Below are 17,072 nucleotides of genomic sequence, written 5' to 3' on the forward strand. Positions count from 1 at the left end.
GGCTAGGGTGCAGTAGCATGATCATGGCTCATTGTAGCCTCGAATTCCTGGGCTCAAGTGATCCTTTCCCCCTCAGCCTCCTGAGTAGCTGGAACTACAGGCATGAGCCACCATTCCCAGCCAATTTCATTTTATTTTTTGTAGTGATGGAGTCTTACTGTGTTGCCCAGTCTGGTCTCAAACTCCTGGCCTCAAGTGATCATCCTGCCTCGACCTCTCAAAGTGCTGGGATTACAGGCCTGAGCCACTGCACCCAACCAATTATCAATATTAATCAGATCTGTACAGTGGTCACAGTCCATTCTAGTTCAGTTGCTCTTGTCTAGAACCCATCTCCCAGTAATGGCACATATGGTTGTTTTTCTAGGAGAACATCAATTGCTCTTTTGCTCTAAGAATTCGGTGTTTCTTGCTGTGGGATGAAAGGTTGTAGATTATCCCTGTGGTAACCACACTGATTTATCATCCCAACCATGGACGGTTTTGAAAAGTAAAGAGAGCGCTAATGTACTTATGCTGGACAGACAGTTTAAATGGAGACTGTAATGGGTACAGTAGGATGCGTGGTCACTCTGGTTATGCCTGTTCTGTGAATTTGCTGTTAATTGGGAAATACTGGTATTAAAACGTTCTGTATTTTTCTCAAGAGCCACAGATATATGCTGGTCCATGCACATACACATGAGTGCACATTTATGCACACACACACACACACATATACTTAGGCATTCATGCCTAATAATAAATAAGGTAGAGGTAGGTAGTCTGGGTAAGTTAATGTAGAATTTTTGATAAAAAGAAGGTTCTTGTGTTATTTTCCTTCAGACTTGTTCACAGGGGACACCTGCAGGTCTTTTAAGTGCTATTAATTCTTACACAAAAAGGGCATTCCAGTTAATATGGTTTGTCAGGAAGAAATACTTATTAAAATGTCTTGGAATAAATGGAACACAAATGTTTGAAAAGGCCCACTTCACAGCTTTTATTCAAGTTATAAAATGGGAATTACTTCAGGTGTAAATAATTCATCCCAACAAATTGGTTTCATTTGTTGTCTATCTTCCTGACCGCCTGTGAATATGAGATTTTATTTTTGGAGCCCTGTGTTGTTAACCACTTGTTAGTTTAACACCTCTCATGAATCAGAGTTCTGACCCTCAAGGGTCCAGACCTCTAAGTCCTTTTTCACCGAAGTGTTTGTGCTTTTCTATAGGCAGTCTTCCAAACAGAAGAAGGCCATTCAAACTGCTATCCGCAAAAATAAAGAGGCAAACGCAGTGCTGGCTCGGCTGAACAGTGAGCTCCAGCAGCAGCTCAAGGTAAGGAATGAGTCCCAGCTTTGGATGACCAGGCTTTTCCCTGGCTTTTAAAAAGTTTTTTTTTTTAATTTAATAGGCATATAATAATTGTACATATTTATTGGGTGGGGTACATAGTGATGTCTCCATACCTATCATATACAGTGATCTGATGTGACCATTGGCTGACCATTTAGTTCCATCCCTGTTGATAAGACTTGCCTCTTTGTTCTCAAACCCTTTTTGGAAGGTGGAGAATTACTGTATTTAAGTTTCATGGGTTGGTTCTTGCATAGTCAGAGGAAGACTAGTGACTTTAATATGTAGGCTTCATATTGTGTGTGAGTTAAAAGGAAAGACAATCTATTACGAAGGCTGTTTGAAGCATTCTTTATTATCCAAAGCTTCTGGGTAATCCCTTAATAATTTACATCCTCTCTGAAAGAGGATGTAAATTCTTATTTCAGTAGAAGGAAGTCACCCTGATACTATCAAAGGCCAGCCCCTCCTCTGGTACCTTGCAAATGGTTCCATTTCACCTTCTCAACAACATCACCCCTGTTTCTCTTCATCATTACTCTCCCCTGTGTTAGTTTCTCAGGGCTGCTATAACAAAATACCACAAATGTGGTGGCTTAAGATAACCAAAAACGATTCTCTCACAGCTCTGGAGGCTAGAACTCTGAAATCAAGATATTGGCAGAGCTATGCTCTCTTTGAAGGCTCTAGAAGATAATCCTTCCTTACCTCTTCCCAGCTTCTGATGTTGCTGGCAGTCCTGGGCATTCCTTGGCTTGTAGCTGCATCACTCCAATCTCTGCCTCTGTTGTCACATGGCCTTCTTCCTGTATCTCTCTGTGTCTGTGTCCAAATTTCTCTTCTTATTGTATCCTCTTATAAGGACACCAATCATTGGATTAGGACCCACCCTAATCTAGCATGACCTCATCTTAACTTGATTACATCTGCAAAGGACCTATTTGCATATAAGGTCACATTTACAGATACTGGGGGTTAGGACTTAAACATATATTTTGAGGGGACATGATTCTATCCACTATATCCCCCAGTTCTCTACTGGATCATTCGCCATCCACATGTAAATATGCTCCAGTATTGTCCATTACACTTGGCCAATTACTGCCTCATTTCTTTGGTCCCCTTCACAGCAAAGTTTCTTAGGAGTGGTTTTTATTCATTATCTGTACTTTCAAACCAGTAATTTTCTCTTCCTTCCACTTCAGTTGGCTTCGTCCTCCTCCGCTCACACCCGTCTTGTGGCTAAATCCAATGGGGCTGTTTTAATATTATTATTTCATTTCAGAAGAATTCTACACAATTGATCATTTCCTCCTCTGAAATTGCTTTTATCACTGGTTTTTGACATACCATACTCTCCTGGTTTTCCTTCTGCTTCACTGGTGCTTCCCATTTTCATTCTCTGCTGTCTCTTCCTTCCCTGACTTAACTTTTATACCCCAACCTCATTTGCCCCAATATTTTAGTATGAAAATTTTCAAACATACAGGAAAGTTGAAAGAATCATAAGTGACTGCTTGTATAGACATCACTTCAGTTCTACAATAACATTTTACTATACTTGTTTTTAATCACGTATCTACCCATTTATCCTTGTGTCCATCAGTTCATCTTATTTTTGACATATTTTCAAATAAATTGCAGATATCTGTATACTTTCCCTGAATGTTTTAGCATGCGTATAATTAGCTAGAGTTCAATATATTTTTACAGTTTTTTCTTATGATGTAAAATGTTTATACAAAATGCATGCACAAATATTATTATTATTATTATTATTATTATTATTAGAGATGGAATCTCGCTCTGTTGCCCACGCTGGGGTGTGGTGGTGTGATCTCGGCTCACTGCAAGCTCCGCCTCCCGGGTTCACACCATTCTTCTGGCTCAGCCTCCTGAGTAGCTGGGACTACAGGTGCCTGCCACCACGCCCGGCCAACTTTTTGTATTTTTAGTAGGGACGGGGTTTCACTGTGTTAGCCAGGATGGCCTCGATCTCCTGACCTCGTGATCTGCCCACCTAGGTCTCCCAGAGTGCTGGGATTACAGGCGTGAGCCACTGAGCCAGCACAAGCACAAATCTTAAGTGTACATTTGCTGAGTTTGTAACAAGTACATGTACTTACGGAATCCAAACCCCCAAAAGATAGAGAATATTACCATCACCCCAGGAAGCTCCCTCATGCTTTTTCCTAGTCAATTCCTGCCCTACCCACAGAGAGGCAATCACTATTCTAATTTTTATACCATAGTTTTGCCTGTTCTATAACTTTATATAAGCGGTGTCTTACAACTTATACTTCGTGTAAAGCTTCTTTCACTTAGTATTATGTTTTTGAGATTCATTTATATTGTTGTGTGTATCAGTAATTCATTCATTTTTATTCATGAGTAGTATCCCATTGGGTGAATATGTTACAGTTTGGTTATCAATTCTATTGACAGACACCTGAGCTGTTTCCAGTTTTTTGACAATTTGGAATAAAACTGCATTTTTGAATAAGTCTCTGTATGGAAATATGTTCTCATTTCTCTTGGATTGGGATTCGTAGGTAACATGGTAAGTGTATGTGGTTAGTTTCTGAGAAACCGCTAGATCGTTTTCCAAGGTGGTTGTAGCAGTCTTTACTCCTACCACTGATGTATGAGAGTTCCAATTGTTCCGCATCTTTGCCAACATTTGGTGTTATGATTCTTATTAATTTTAGCTAGCCATGTAGTGATATAGTTTTTATCATCTCTTTGCTGACTAATTATGTTGTCCACTTTTCTTTGTGATTATTTACCTTTCATATCTTTATGAAATATCTTTTCAAATGTTATTTTTCTCCAAAGTAGTCTATAGATTTATTACAAAACCAGTAAAAATCCCAGCAGGATTTTTTGTGAGTATAGACAAGCTAATCCCAAAACTTACGTGTAAAGGCCAAGGAGCTGGAATTGCTTAAACAAATTTGAAAAGGAAGAACAAAGTTGGAGGAATCACTTTACTGTCAAGCTCCAGTAATCAAGATGCTGATGCATAGATCAGTGGAATAGGATACAGAGTCCTGAAATAGACCACATGAAAACAGCCATTTGATCTTTGACAAAGGTGCAAAATCAATTCAGTGAGAAATAATAGTTTTCAACAAATTGTTTTATAACAATTTGTCATTTGCATTTAAAAAAAGAGCCTTGATCTAAGCCTCACATCTATACAGAAATTAACTTGAAATGAGTCATAGATGTAAATGTAAAACATAAAGCTATAAAATTTTTAGAAGAAAACATAGAAAATTCTTCATGATCTGGAGTTAGAAATAACACCAAAAGCACAATCTATAACAGAGAAAAACTAAAAAAATTGGACTTCATCAAAATTAAAACCTTTTATTTTGCCAAGCATAGTTAAGAAAATTAAGAGACAAGCTGCTGAGTGGGAGAAAGTATTTGCAAAACACATATTTGATAAAAGACTTATAGCTCAATTATATAAAGAACTCTTAAAACTCAATAATAAGAACTCTCAAAACCAAAACATCTCAATTTAAAAATGGGCAAAGGATTTGAACAGACACTTCACTAAAGAATATATAAAGATGGCAAAAAAGTACATGAGAAGATATTCAACATCATTAGCCATTTGGGAAATGCAAATTTAAACCACAATTACATACCACTATACACATACTAGAATTGCTAAAACAAAAAATGTGACATCACCAAGTGCTGGCAATTAGAACTCTCATTTATTGGTGGTGGGAATGCAGAATGGTACCACCACTCTGAAAAATTGTTCAGCAGTTTCCTGTGAAGTTATACATACACTAACCATGTGACCCAGCTGTCTCTCTACCTTAGTGAAATGAAAGTTTATGTTCACTCAAAAATCTATATATGAATTTACATAGCAGTTTTATTCATGATAGCCCAAACCTGGAAACAACACAAATATCCTTCAAAAGATGAATGAATAAATTGGGATACATTCATACAATGGAATAGTACTCAACAGAGAAAAGAAATGATACACAACTTGGATGAAACTCAGACATTATACAGAGTGAGACAAGCCAGTATCAAAAGGTTGTGTACTGTATGATTCCTTTTATTTGACATTCTTGAAAAGGTACAACTATACTGATGTGAAGCAAATCAGTGGCTATCAGGGGTTATGCATGAGATGAGAGTTTGTATGAGTAGTCCCAGGGAACCTTTGGGGTTGGTAGAACTGTAATGTATCTTCTTTGTGGTGGTAGTTACACAAATCTGTACACTAAAAGAAAAAAATTGTTTTACCCTATGATAATTTTAAAAAGTTATTTTTTAAGTGTCAAAGTTCATTCTGTTTTATAAAACTTTGTATGTGAACTTGTTTTGTTTCGCATTTTGTTTGGTTTTGGTTTTCTCCTCTCTCCCTCTGCTTTGGGGTAGGCCAGTTTCATCCATTATTCTCTACATTTGGTGGGCCCTTTTAATTTGGAAACTGATATTCCCCAGTTCTGAAGAGTTTTTTATTTTCATTTTTGTTGTCGTTGATTATTTCCTCCCCCCCTGCCCTCACCCCCATTTTTTTCTCATTCTCCCTTACTGATATTCAGACATTGGACTTCTCAGCTTAGTTTCTAATTTTCTCATATTTTCTCTTCTGTTTTCTTTCTCTTCTTCCTACCTTTTCTTCTTTATTTTTGTCTATTTCTGGAAACTTAATTATATATTCTAAATCTTCTGTTGTTTAATAACCAATAATTTTTTGTTCTCTGTTTATTTTTGATGATATCCTATTCTTGTTTCATTGTTGTGATCTTTTTTTAAGTTATACTTTAAGTTCTGGGAAACATGTGCAGAACTCATTGTGATCTTTTTTATGGTCATTTTTCTTTCTTCTTCCTGAATAGTTTGTGTGTGTTGTGTTGTGTTGTATGTGCTTTATCTTAGATGCTTTCCTTCGATATCTGATGGCCCTTCTTTGCTCATATTTAAAAGGAAGATGAAAACACTGACTGGAAGTTCATTGCATGTTGTGAGGCTTGTCAACTCTGAGCTTCACTGTCTGGCAATTTGGCTCGGCTGTATAGTTGGGGAACCCCCAAAGGGAGTATGATTAGCTCTTTCCTCTTGGTCTGGTTGGGGTCTCCAGAGTAGAGACTGTTTTGGTCACCTACATGGAGGGAAAGAGTTGGTTCAGTGGAGCAAGAGGGCTGTAGGTCTCAGCAGTCCAGGATATTCCTTCACTCTCCCTATTTCTGGCCCAGTGTCTTGTCCTCAACTGTGCTTGTTTCTTGCTAATCCAGATGCTATCTGTTGTACCTTTTCAAGAAATAAACCTTCAGCATTCTGCCCTGGTGGCAGGAATGATCTGGGGATCTAATTGCTTCTGAAACAGATTTTCAGCCAACACTTAAAATTTTAGCCAACCCCCATCTCCCCTTATGTACTCCCACTTTCATAGGTATCTGGTGTTGCCAATTTGAGTCTTTCAGGAATTCTCCTATGTAAAATCAAATTGGTTCTTATTTTTCTTCATGTTAGCTTGGGACTCAGCTTTCTTTACTTGATCTGTGTGAGTGGAAAAGTTCTAAGTCTAGTGAACAGAAGTCTGAAGAATCATTGAAACAGAACTATAGTCATAGCCCCTCAATTAATTCCCAGGCTAAGCCAGTTTATAGATCCAGAACCTCTTGAATGTTGAAGGGGCATCTATGTCTCCTTAAGGAAGGACCCCACTGTGCAGCCAAAAATTTACACTGCAAATCTTTCTCCCAGCCTTTCCCAAGGGGACCCTGCTGCCATTTGCCAGGGTGACTGTGCATTAGAGGAAGGGAAATAATTAGACTTTTGGGGAATTACTAGACACTAGCTCTGAACTCACACTAATTCCAGGAGATGCAAAGTGTCACCGCGGCCCATCAGAGTTGGGGCTTAGGGAGATCAGGTGATCAATGGAGTTTTAGCTTACGTTCGTCTCACAGTGGACCCAGTGGACTCCCAAACTCACCCTGTGGTTATTTCCCTAGCTCTGGAATGCATGCTTGGAATAGACATACTCAGCAGCTGGCAGAATTCCCACATTTATTTTCCTGGATTTCCTAAGTCATTTACCATTCACCAGTTTGCCACTCAGCTTTCAAATTTTATTGCTATCATCTTGTCCCTTTTGTTTTCCCTGTCTTGTGGGTCCGTGACTTTTTCAAAAGTTGCTGTATTGTTTTAGTGGTGCTCCAGGAGGGAGAGAGTGTGGTACCCCCTGGTCAGTCTTCCATCTTTACCTGAAACCTCTATCTATACTGTTTTGCTAGATGATGTTGTATGGTCTCATGGCTTTGAAGACCATCCATAAACTAATGAAACCTAATTTATGTCTCAAGCCCTACTTCTCCTTTACTCTGTGCTCTAGACTTGCATACATAACTTCTTACTTAATGTTTTCTCCTTAGATATCCAATACACATCTCAGATAATTAATTGTCAACCCTCTCCTCGAAATACTCATTTCTTATCTAATCTTCTCATTCTCAATATCACTAACAGCCAGCTACTTTCTTCATACAAAAATCCCAGGAGTCATCCTCAGATTTTCCTTCTCTCCTACATCAACTTCATCAGCAAGTCCTACCAGTTCTAGATTCAAGATTTATCTGGAATTCGTCCACTTCTCTTCATCTTCATGGCTTCTACCCTGACGGAAGCCATTTTCATTTCTCACCTGGGTCCCTGCAGTAACCTCCCAGTTGCTCCCCTGCTTCCACTCTCACCCTGCTATAATCTACTGTCTACACAGTAGCCAGAGTGAAAATTTTGAATTTTAAGTTGGGTCATGTTCCTTCCCTGATTAGAAACTGTCAATGCCGGGCTGGGTGTGGTGGCTCACGCCTGTAATCCCAGCATTTTGGGAGGCCAAGGTGGGCAGATCACGAGGTCAGGAGATCGAGACCATCCTGGCTAACATGGTGAAACCCCGTCTCTACTAAAAATACAGAAAATTAGCCGGGCGTGGTGGTGGGTGCCTGTAGTCCCAGCTACTCGGGAGGCTGAGGCAGGAGAATGGCGTGAACCCAGGAGGTGGAGCTTGCAGTGAGCCGAGATAGCGCCATTGCACTCCAGCCTGGGCTACAGAGCCAGACTGTGTCTCAAAAAAAAAAAAAAAAAAAAAAAAAAGAAACTGTCAATGCCATCCCCGCTACACTTCCATACTCTTTCCTCTGCCCACAAGGCCCTGTACGATCTGGCTCCTTGCTTAAATCTCTGACTTCATTTCCTGCCAATGTCTTCCTTGTTCCATCTACTCAGGTCACACAGGCTTTTTGTTCATCAAATTCACCAAACTCACTCGCTCCTCAGGGCCTTTGCAGTTGCCCTTTTGTCTCTGTGAATATCCTTCCCCTCATATCTTCATATGGCTCACTCCTCATTTCATTTAAGTCTTTGCTCAAGTAGTGCTAACTCTGAGAAGCCTTCCCAGGGCACTCTCTCTCCTTTATCCCAGATCCCCCTCTGTTACTCTCTATTATGTTATCTTATTTCCTTCTGGAAGTATCTTGTTCATTAACTTTATTATCTTTCTCAAGTCATTTGAATATAAGCCCTATTGCTCTGATCTGGCATATTCTTTGCTGATACCATCACAGCTAGAGCATTACCTCACCTGTAGGAGATAGAAACCAAAAGACTTCTGGCTGGGTGGCTAGGAGAGCATGTGAATAAATGCTTGTGAAGTTGTATACTGACTATTAGTATGCTGATTCTTCTGAATCTCACAATTCAGCCTTTATACAGGATTCTTTCCCACCTTGACTGATTCTACTTGAATACCTTTATGTGTCCCCTCTCTTCCTGCCAAAAAATCTATTTTAGGCCCGAAAGTTTGAATTCCCAAATAGCAGATTGCTCAGCCTCTTTTCTACCTTTCACCCAGATGTCGTACCTTACACCATATGTTGTGCAGAAACCTGGATGAGACTTTGGTGGAGTGGCAACTAGCGTACCTTTTTGGCCCTCAGACCTGACTATGGTGCGGGATTACAAGCCAGAGATTGCAACTAGAAATTTAAGTCCTGTTGGCTCACTGCTCAGTATTGGGAGTCTGGTTTTGCTTTCTGCTCTCTCCTAGTCTTTTAATTTTTAATGACTGTCTCTACCAGCTACTGATCTTGTTAAAACAGGCTAAAACTAGGGCAGGGTAGTAGAGGGGAGTAGGTCAGTTTCATTTCATCAACTTCAGAAAGCAGTTGAGAGATTACAATTGTGAAGCCCCTTTTGTCTGGTCACCAGCATTAAATCTGATACCTCCCAGTCCTCCTGTTCTTGAGTTATACAGCACTTGTATTTGTGGGTCCAGTTATAAGTTTCCGTTTAATATCTGATGAAGTAGGGATGAATTCAAGAAATGACCCCTTTGCTTTTTTGTTTTTCTTGTGTTTTGTACAACTTAGGAGGTTCATCAAGAACGAATTGCATTGGAAAACCAATTGGAACAACTTCGTCCAGTCACTGTGTTGTGACCCCCCATGGTTCAAGTGACAGTGGGTGACCTTGTCTGCCAAGATCTTTCTTTTGAATGTTTTGAACCCAACTACTTGTCATAGATGTTTGACTGTGTCAAAAGCTGTGAGCAGCAAAATATAATCCATATGACCTTTTCTCTTGCACTTCACTTGTATGTTTTACTGTGGTGGAAAAAATACTTCAACTGATTATCACACTTGAAATGCTAATTATCAGTGGAATTTGTCTCCTATTCTTAAGTACTTCTGCAAGGTATTAGATGCTGCTCCTTACCAAAAATCAGTCTTCTAGCAAATAAAAATAACTTAGAGCATTATTTATTTAAAGAATTTATGTTTTCTATAAAACCTTATAACCAAGAACCTTCAGGATGCTTGTAACCAAGTACTTTCAGGATGCTTTTTGTATGTATATCACATAGAGTAGGTTGGTTTCCTGAGTAATTGGGATTCCAACTAGATAGTCATTGGTGTGACCATAATAAAAACAAAAGCTAAAATAAAAGCATCAGATTTAGACTGGCGCTGTGCCCTCTACCACTATATGCCAAAAATTGCTTCTCTAGTGCCATTTTGATATTATATCTAGCTATAAATAATACATGACTATTGTTTTCTATTGAATGTCAAAGACTTACTGGGTCTTTACACCTCTGTAAAGTGGAGGTTTTGGCAATGAGCTATTTAACCTGGCCAAGCTAGGCTGTCAACCCAGACAACTCAGTCCTTTCATGTAAATTTTTGGGCAAGAGAAGTCTGCTTTGACTGCCTTGCCTGACCAAATTAAATAAATAGTTGCCAGATCTCTACTTTTATCCTGCATGGGATAATATATCTGTAAATGCATGAGTTTGGAAACCACCCATCAAATACGAAAGGCTGATGAGACTGTTAGGATTGATAAACATTTGTTGTTTGAACCCAGGTATCCAAACTGGGGAAGAAGGGGAAATGGTTGTTACCAACAATCTCTAGTAGTTATTTTAATCTTTATTTTAACCTGGATTGCAAATGTATGGGGTATGAAGAGATAAAGAAAGTGGTCCTCATGCTGGATATATGACTGTTTTGTTCTCTGTAAAGTGTATTCTTGGGAAGTGATTGGTTTATATCAGATTCAGAGGAGCCCAATTAACTCCAGTGTAGGTAATGTAAAACAGTAAGCTCAAATTGCAGAAGCCAGTATCCTACAGAAATTGAAGTAGCTACTGCTTCTCCTTAAAGCCCAAGTTGAAAATGGGACCTCGGGGGCACAGGGCTACTGACCCTCACAGGGCATGCCAGCGTTAACACCACTTTGAGAGACTAATGGCAAGAGATGCTGTCTCTTTTGCATTTTACTAATTTCCCCATTCTTAGGGTAGCAGGGTGGGGGTGTACAGGGTCTTTTTGAAGCAGTTTTGGATAGGTTTGCAATATGTGGGATTCAGCCTTTGATTTCAATAGAGTTGAGAGCTTTTAGAACAAGCAGGCATTTATTTAATGTTTCCTTAGTCCATTGGCAAACTTTATCAATAGCTTAATGGCAGAGGATAAAGGCTCAAACAGATGATGTTTTTCCACAGAAAAACAAATTGTCAAATCTACTCCGTGCATATTTAAGGATTTTGAATTGATTTTGAAAATCATGAAACTTGACTATTTCCCTATTCCCTTTTTTTCTTCCCCATTTGCTGCCTTTTTTGTTTTTGTGGGGGAAGGGTTGGGAGTAAGTTTAAACTCTTCCGAAGATTATGAATGGGTCAGCACAAATTTTTAGGCAACTGCTTTTTCCATGTTCTGAGATCTAGGGGCTACAACAAATTTTATCAGCAGTGTTTTTTTTTGTTTGTTTGTTTGTTTGTTTTTTTTTGAGATGGAGTCTCGCTCTGTCACCCAGGCTGGAGTGCAGTGGCAAAATCTTGACTCACTGCAACCTCCACCTCCCGGGTTCAAGCAATTCTCGTGCCTCAGCCTCCTGAGTAGCTGGGATTACAGGCGCCCACCACCACGGCCGGCTAATTTTTGTATTTTTAGTAGAGATGGGATTTTGTCATGTTGGCTAGGCTAGTGTCGAACTCCTGACCTCAAGTGATCCACGCGCCTTGGCCTCTCAAAGTGCTGGGATTACAGGCGTGAACCACCCGCCCGGCTATCAACACTGTTCTTATTGCAGACGTTTCACAGCATGTTTGGCTTTTGGTAAATTCAATCCAGGAAATACTAGCATGTGCACTTTATCTCATAATCTTCCAGTACATATGCTCTCAGTTGGGATAGCACTTCATTTCCATTAGGCAGACGTATAAACTAAGGAATGTTAGTCTGCAGTGTTCATTTTAAAAATATTGACATGCTTTTCCCCTCCCCTCCATGAAGTCAGTGCCAGAGTGAGCCATATTGGGAGGTTGGGGTTTTGTTTGGTTGGCTTGGTTTTCATTAAGGGAAAAAACTTGCACTGGACAATCAAATTCCCCTGAGTTTCATAATCTCATCAATATTTTAAGATAGGCAAGCACACACTAATAATAACTGTACCTACCTTCTTGGGTGGACTTAACTGTAACCACAGTTTATTAGTTGCTTAGAAGTGAATTTTTAAAAAACAGTTAAATGTGTGTGCATAACACACAAGTAATGACACACTACTATTATTATTACCTAAGTAGTGCTCATCCTCTCTTTCTGTGTTTTCTTAGGATGTACACTTTAATTTAGGATTGTAACGCCTGATAATATTTCTATGAGCCTTTAATGTGATTTATAGGATGGCTGAATTACTGAAATCACCATTATACCTCTTCCATAAAACTACTCCAAGATTAGACCTGCCTGTTGGGGAGAATTCTGTAGACAGAAGGTCAATGTTGTCCCCATCCATAGGGGTTGAATTACCTTGCTGTTAAGTGGTCTTCCCCCATTGGGATCCTACAGTCCCCCAGATGAAAGCACAGTAGTAGCTGACAGCTGGCTTATTTGGTCCCTCGGCATCTCTCGTACGTGACATATTGCTTTTGCTACTTTCCTATCCAGCAGACATCAAAGCAAAACTAAAAGGTAGATATCTGGAATGAATGTATATGTTGTAATTGAGGCAGATATTTGCCTTAATTGGAAGGATCTAACTGCTTTACAAATATTAAACAAGTGCTTGGGCATGATTGGGAGAGGAGGCAGCTTAGCTGGAAGCTGTGCCCATCTTACTGTCACTGGAGAATAGGATGTCAGAGCTGGGCAGGACTGGTACCCATCACTTGCAGTTTGCATGTGGGGAAACCAAAGCCCTAAGAAAAAGCAGTTGCTGGCCCAAAAAATCCATAGAAAGAGGTAACTTGTGACAGATTTGGGGCACCAACCTGATTTTATGGCTTTCGAGTTAGATTCTCTACCCTCTATCAATACTAAAAATAGATTAGGAGGGTTTTTTTTCTGTTTATCATGTTGAATTTCATTGACGTAATTAGTCTTTAAATTTGAATACATGTTTTAGGGAGTTTAGTTCTAGAAATTTCTCTTGGATTGAAGTGACAAAATCTGAAAGAAAAGAATATGACTGAGCTATTTGTTTTCCTGAACACCTCACCTTTTAGGATGCAGTAAGTTACTCTGAGTTTCTTGGCAGAGTTTTTGACAGCTGTTGCTTTCAATGGATTCTATTCCTGTATTCCTTATGGGAGGTTGTTTTTAAAATAGACTACTGCGATTGAAATGAACTCAATATGTAGTTAAGTTATAGTTTTCTTCAATGTATTTTTAGTTACTTGGGTCACAAATGTTCAATTTCAGCATATTTTAGGGTGAGTAATCAAAAATGTGAATTTGCCTTTGATTTCCTACCACTGTCTGAGCTATCATAAAGCATTCTCTTTAGTTGTGATTTGATTCTATAGTCTGTTTCTAAATGACATTTGTCTGTTTCTTAAATGATCTCACAGCCATGGTAATAATAGATGTGTACTCAGAAGATCAATAAGGTAATATTGGAATTCATATGTTTTTTGCAATTAAGGCAGGCATTTGCCAATGTCTACTTTCAAGCAGTAGTTGGAAAGATCTCAATTACAGTATAACACCTTAGAGCTAAAAACATTTGTTCAACACAAACTAGAATCACACCTTCTCACTAGATATCGCCAAGGGAATGTGGTTTTAAAAATAAAAAGAAAAGAATATAACGTATCATAGCAACCAGAGCTTCCCATATTATTGACAAGTAGGGATCATTAGGTTCTGGTTTGAACATTCTGAATGTGAACAAAATGAAATAGTAGTTAAGAGGTGTTTTCCCACTCTGTTTAAAGAGAACACTGGTAATTTTGGTTTTTCTTTCTAACTGCTTTACTGTTTCAAGTGTATTCTTTTAAAACTCTGATTTCGAAGGATCAGTTGAATTTATACTTTAGTTATGGGTGTTTTGTTACTTTTTTTTTGTGTCATGACTATGGTTCAATTTCCTAGTAAGAAATGGGGATTTGTGTTTTTGGAGTCCTCAGCTCACGTCTTGTTCCTCCTTCAGCACAAGCTAAGGGAGATCCCACCAGCACCGATAGGTCAGTCATTGATGGCAATTTGAATGTGGATATTACTCTGTGAGCCACCCTGCTTCGCTTGTTTGTAAGGAGAAATGCATCTGGTTATGTGAATTTCCCAAGAGCAGCAGACATGGAGGGCCAGACTTTAAAAGCAATGCAAGCAGATTCGAAGAGCTGTTGCCCTCCTCTAAAAAAGGCTTTTGTAGGCTGTGTTACATGCATGCCCTAAAGCAGTCAGTCTGTTAGTATGAGCAAGACATCCGAAGTACACAGTTGCTTTTAGGCTTGTATAGTTATTTTCTACACATGCCAACACACATGATGATAAAGGAACCTTTTCTAGGAGGCATTGCAGGGTTTCAATACACAGGACATGTTCTAGTTACAGAAGCCTTGCTCTGCTGTCAACAATTCGGTAATGCTCATTTTTTCATGTTTTGTGAATACTCTGGTCTTGCTGTAAGCTAATGTCATGGCTGTGGGATATAAGAGAAGTGGGGTTATGACTCTGAAGACCAGAAGACACCAGACTTTAAAAGGGCTTAAATTGGAATTTGGGAACTACAGTAAAGAAACCTTCGGATACCAATTCCATCCTGAAGCCCTCTGTTGAACAACAGGGCTAGATCCTAAAGCTCTTTCAGGGAGCTCTCCCCTGGGGCTGGAACAGTTGATTCTGCAACCCCATTTTGTGGAGATTGGATCAACTGAGTTGTGTTATTTTTGTTTTAAGTCACCTTGTGCGAGAACCTCAACCGCACCTATCTTGGGAACCGGGTATACCCTTTTCTTTAGCACTGCCATCCTTTTTGTCTTCAGCACAAATAAGATGTTCAAGTGAGCCAGAAGCAAGAAGAGCCGTTTTAGTCTTCATAGCTATTGGCTAAGAGAGATAATGAGCTGATGGTCTATTTTAACCTTGAAAGTAAAAATGTATATTTTTTCACTACAAGTACATTGAACAGTAAAAAGCGTAACAGCAAAGTATATATTTGATGCCTTCTGTCTTTTCATGATAATGTGCTAACAAGTTGTGTTAATATTTTACTCAGCCAGAGTCTCATTCATTTGCTAAGCATTGGGAACATTATGTATATTGACCTTAAACATAGGTGTCCTATATTTGGATTGTGACTTGTAGACTCAAGCTAACCTTACTGCCTCTTTTTCACACTTGTTGAAGTCTGTGAAGAACATAGTTAAAGATCTCCAACTTTGGAAAATATACATGATGTGAAACTGGGGTGCTATGTTAAAAATAAATGTATGATAACTAAGTGTGGGTTTTATGGAGTCTTGGTGTCAATATATTGTGATTTGCATCTGGTCTCATGCATTTAATGAAAATGATGGGAAAAGGAGTTGGGAGTCTTTCCAATTAAGTCAAAGTCTGAGATTTGGTTACTTTTACCTCCTGGTGATCTAAGACAGGTTCTTAAATAACTGCACACAGTAAACACTTGGCAGTCATAGGATATCATGGCTGACTCACAGTGCATTTTAAAGATCTGCTAAATTGAAAACTTGGCTTAATGTGGGGCCAGATTATTTGCTTTATCTTGTCACTGTTCTTTTGTTCAAAAATATTCCCATCATGATGTCTTTAGCTGGAGTTGGGGTGATGGGGAAGAATCAGGAAGAGTTGGCTTGAAATCTCAACCAAGTAATCTGGCACCCTAGTTACAGTTTCTTACCTTTAAAATTTGAATAATTTGGGGAGGTACCTCTCCTGTTGGGTGAGGGGTTTTATTCCATATTGTGAATGCAAATGGTGGGCTACACATAGGATATTTCCAGTCTAGTAGTCCCAAAGGACAAACTAACTCTGGAAGAATCATCTATCATTTGGCCCATAAGCTTGGATGCTGGAGATCACCAGGCCCTGACCATTCCTAAGCATTGATATGGATGACTGACTGGGTCATTTACTTTAGAGATAAAAGGGATCTGAGATAATCTATGCAAGCAGTTCTCAAAGTGTGGTCCCCAGACTAGCAAAATCAGCATCATCAGGGACTTACTAGAAATGCAAATTCTTGCCACCCCTGCCCTGCACCAACTGAATCAGGAACCTGGTAGTGGGACCCAGCAATCCATGTGTTAATAAGCCCTCTGGGTGATGCTGATGTACGCTAAAGCTGGAACTACTGACTAGCCAATCTCATTTTACAGTCAAAGAAACTGTGGTGCAGAAAGGCAAAACTGACTCATCCAGAGTCTCAGCTGATTCAGAGCAAAGGCTAATTGTGTTTCCAGGGCATAGTTTTTGCTGTGCTACATTTTCTATCCATGAGTTTGTTCCTTCCCATGACCCTCCTTCCATCGATATTTATTTAATGTGTTCCTCCTGTTTAACTGAGCACTGTGTTAGGAGCTGGAGATGAGACTAACAAGACACAACTCCTTCCCCCAAGGAGCCCACAGTCCAGTGGGACAGAGACCTACAAATGCATTGCAGTGCAGAGTGGGATAGGTGCTATGTTGTATAAGGGTAGGACAACTGCTGTAACAAAGAACCCTGGGAGTTCAATGAATCTCATTCACCTCACCATCCAGGGTGGGTGCTTACAGTTGTCGTGTTTTCCTTGTGGTTGTTCAGGGACCCAGACTCCTTACATGTGTGGTGCCATTGTCCCCTAGGGCTGGGGAGTTTCCTCCCTTTAGCCAATGGTTTGAGAAAAGAGAGATGGTGGAGAAGATACAATTACCTTTCACAGAAGTAACACACATCACTTTTC

General features: G+C 39.5%; 1 protein-coding gene across 7 annotated transcripts in view; it reads left to right on the forward strand.

Moving 5' to 3' along the window:
• Positions 1-15,611, forward strand: part of REPS2 (RALBP1 associated Eps domain containing 2) — a 207,737-nt gene extending 192,126 nt beyond the window's left edge. For 5 of the 7 annotated variants that reach the window (XM_055267326.2, XM_055267324.2, XM_055267325.2 and 2 more), the window contains 2 exons: positions 1,214-1,319; positions 9,752-10,879. In XM_055267326.2, coding sequence (XP_055123301.1) covers positions 1,214-1,319; positions 9,752-9,820 — 175 coding nt within the window. In that variant the 3' untranslated portion in view covers positions 9,821-10,879. Of the gene's footprint in view, positions 1-1,213; positions 1,320-9,751 lie in introns of all 7 variants that reach the window. The other 2 variants (XM_055267321.2, XM_055267322.2) reach the window with 1 other exon arrangement.
• The last annotated feature ends 1,461 nt before the right edge of the window (positions 15,612-17,072 follow it).

This window comes from Symphalangus syndactylus, chromosome X (genome assembly GCF_028878055.3).
Source record: "Symphalangus syndactylus isolate Jambi chromosome X, NHGRI_mSymSyn1-v2.1_pri, whole genome shotgun sequence".
NCBI lineage: Eukaryota > Metazoa > Chordata > Mammalia > Primates > Hylobatidae > Symphalangus > Symphalangus syndactylus.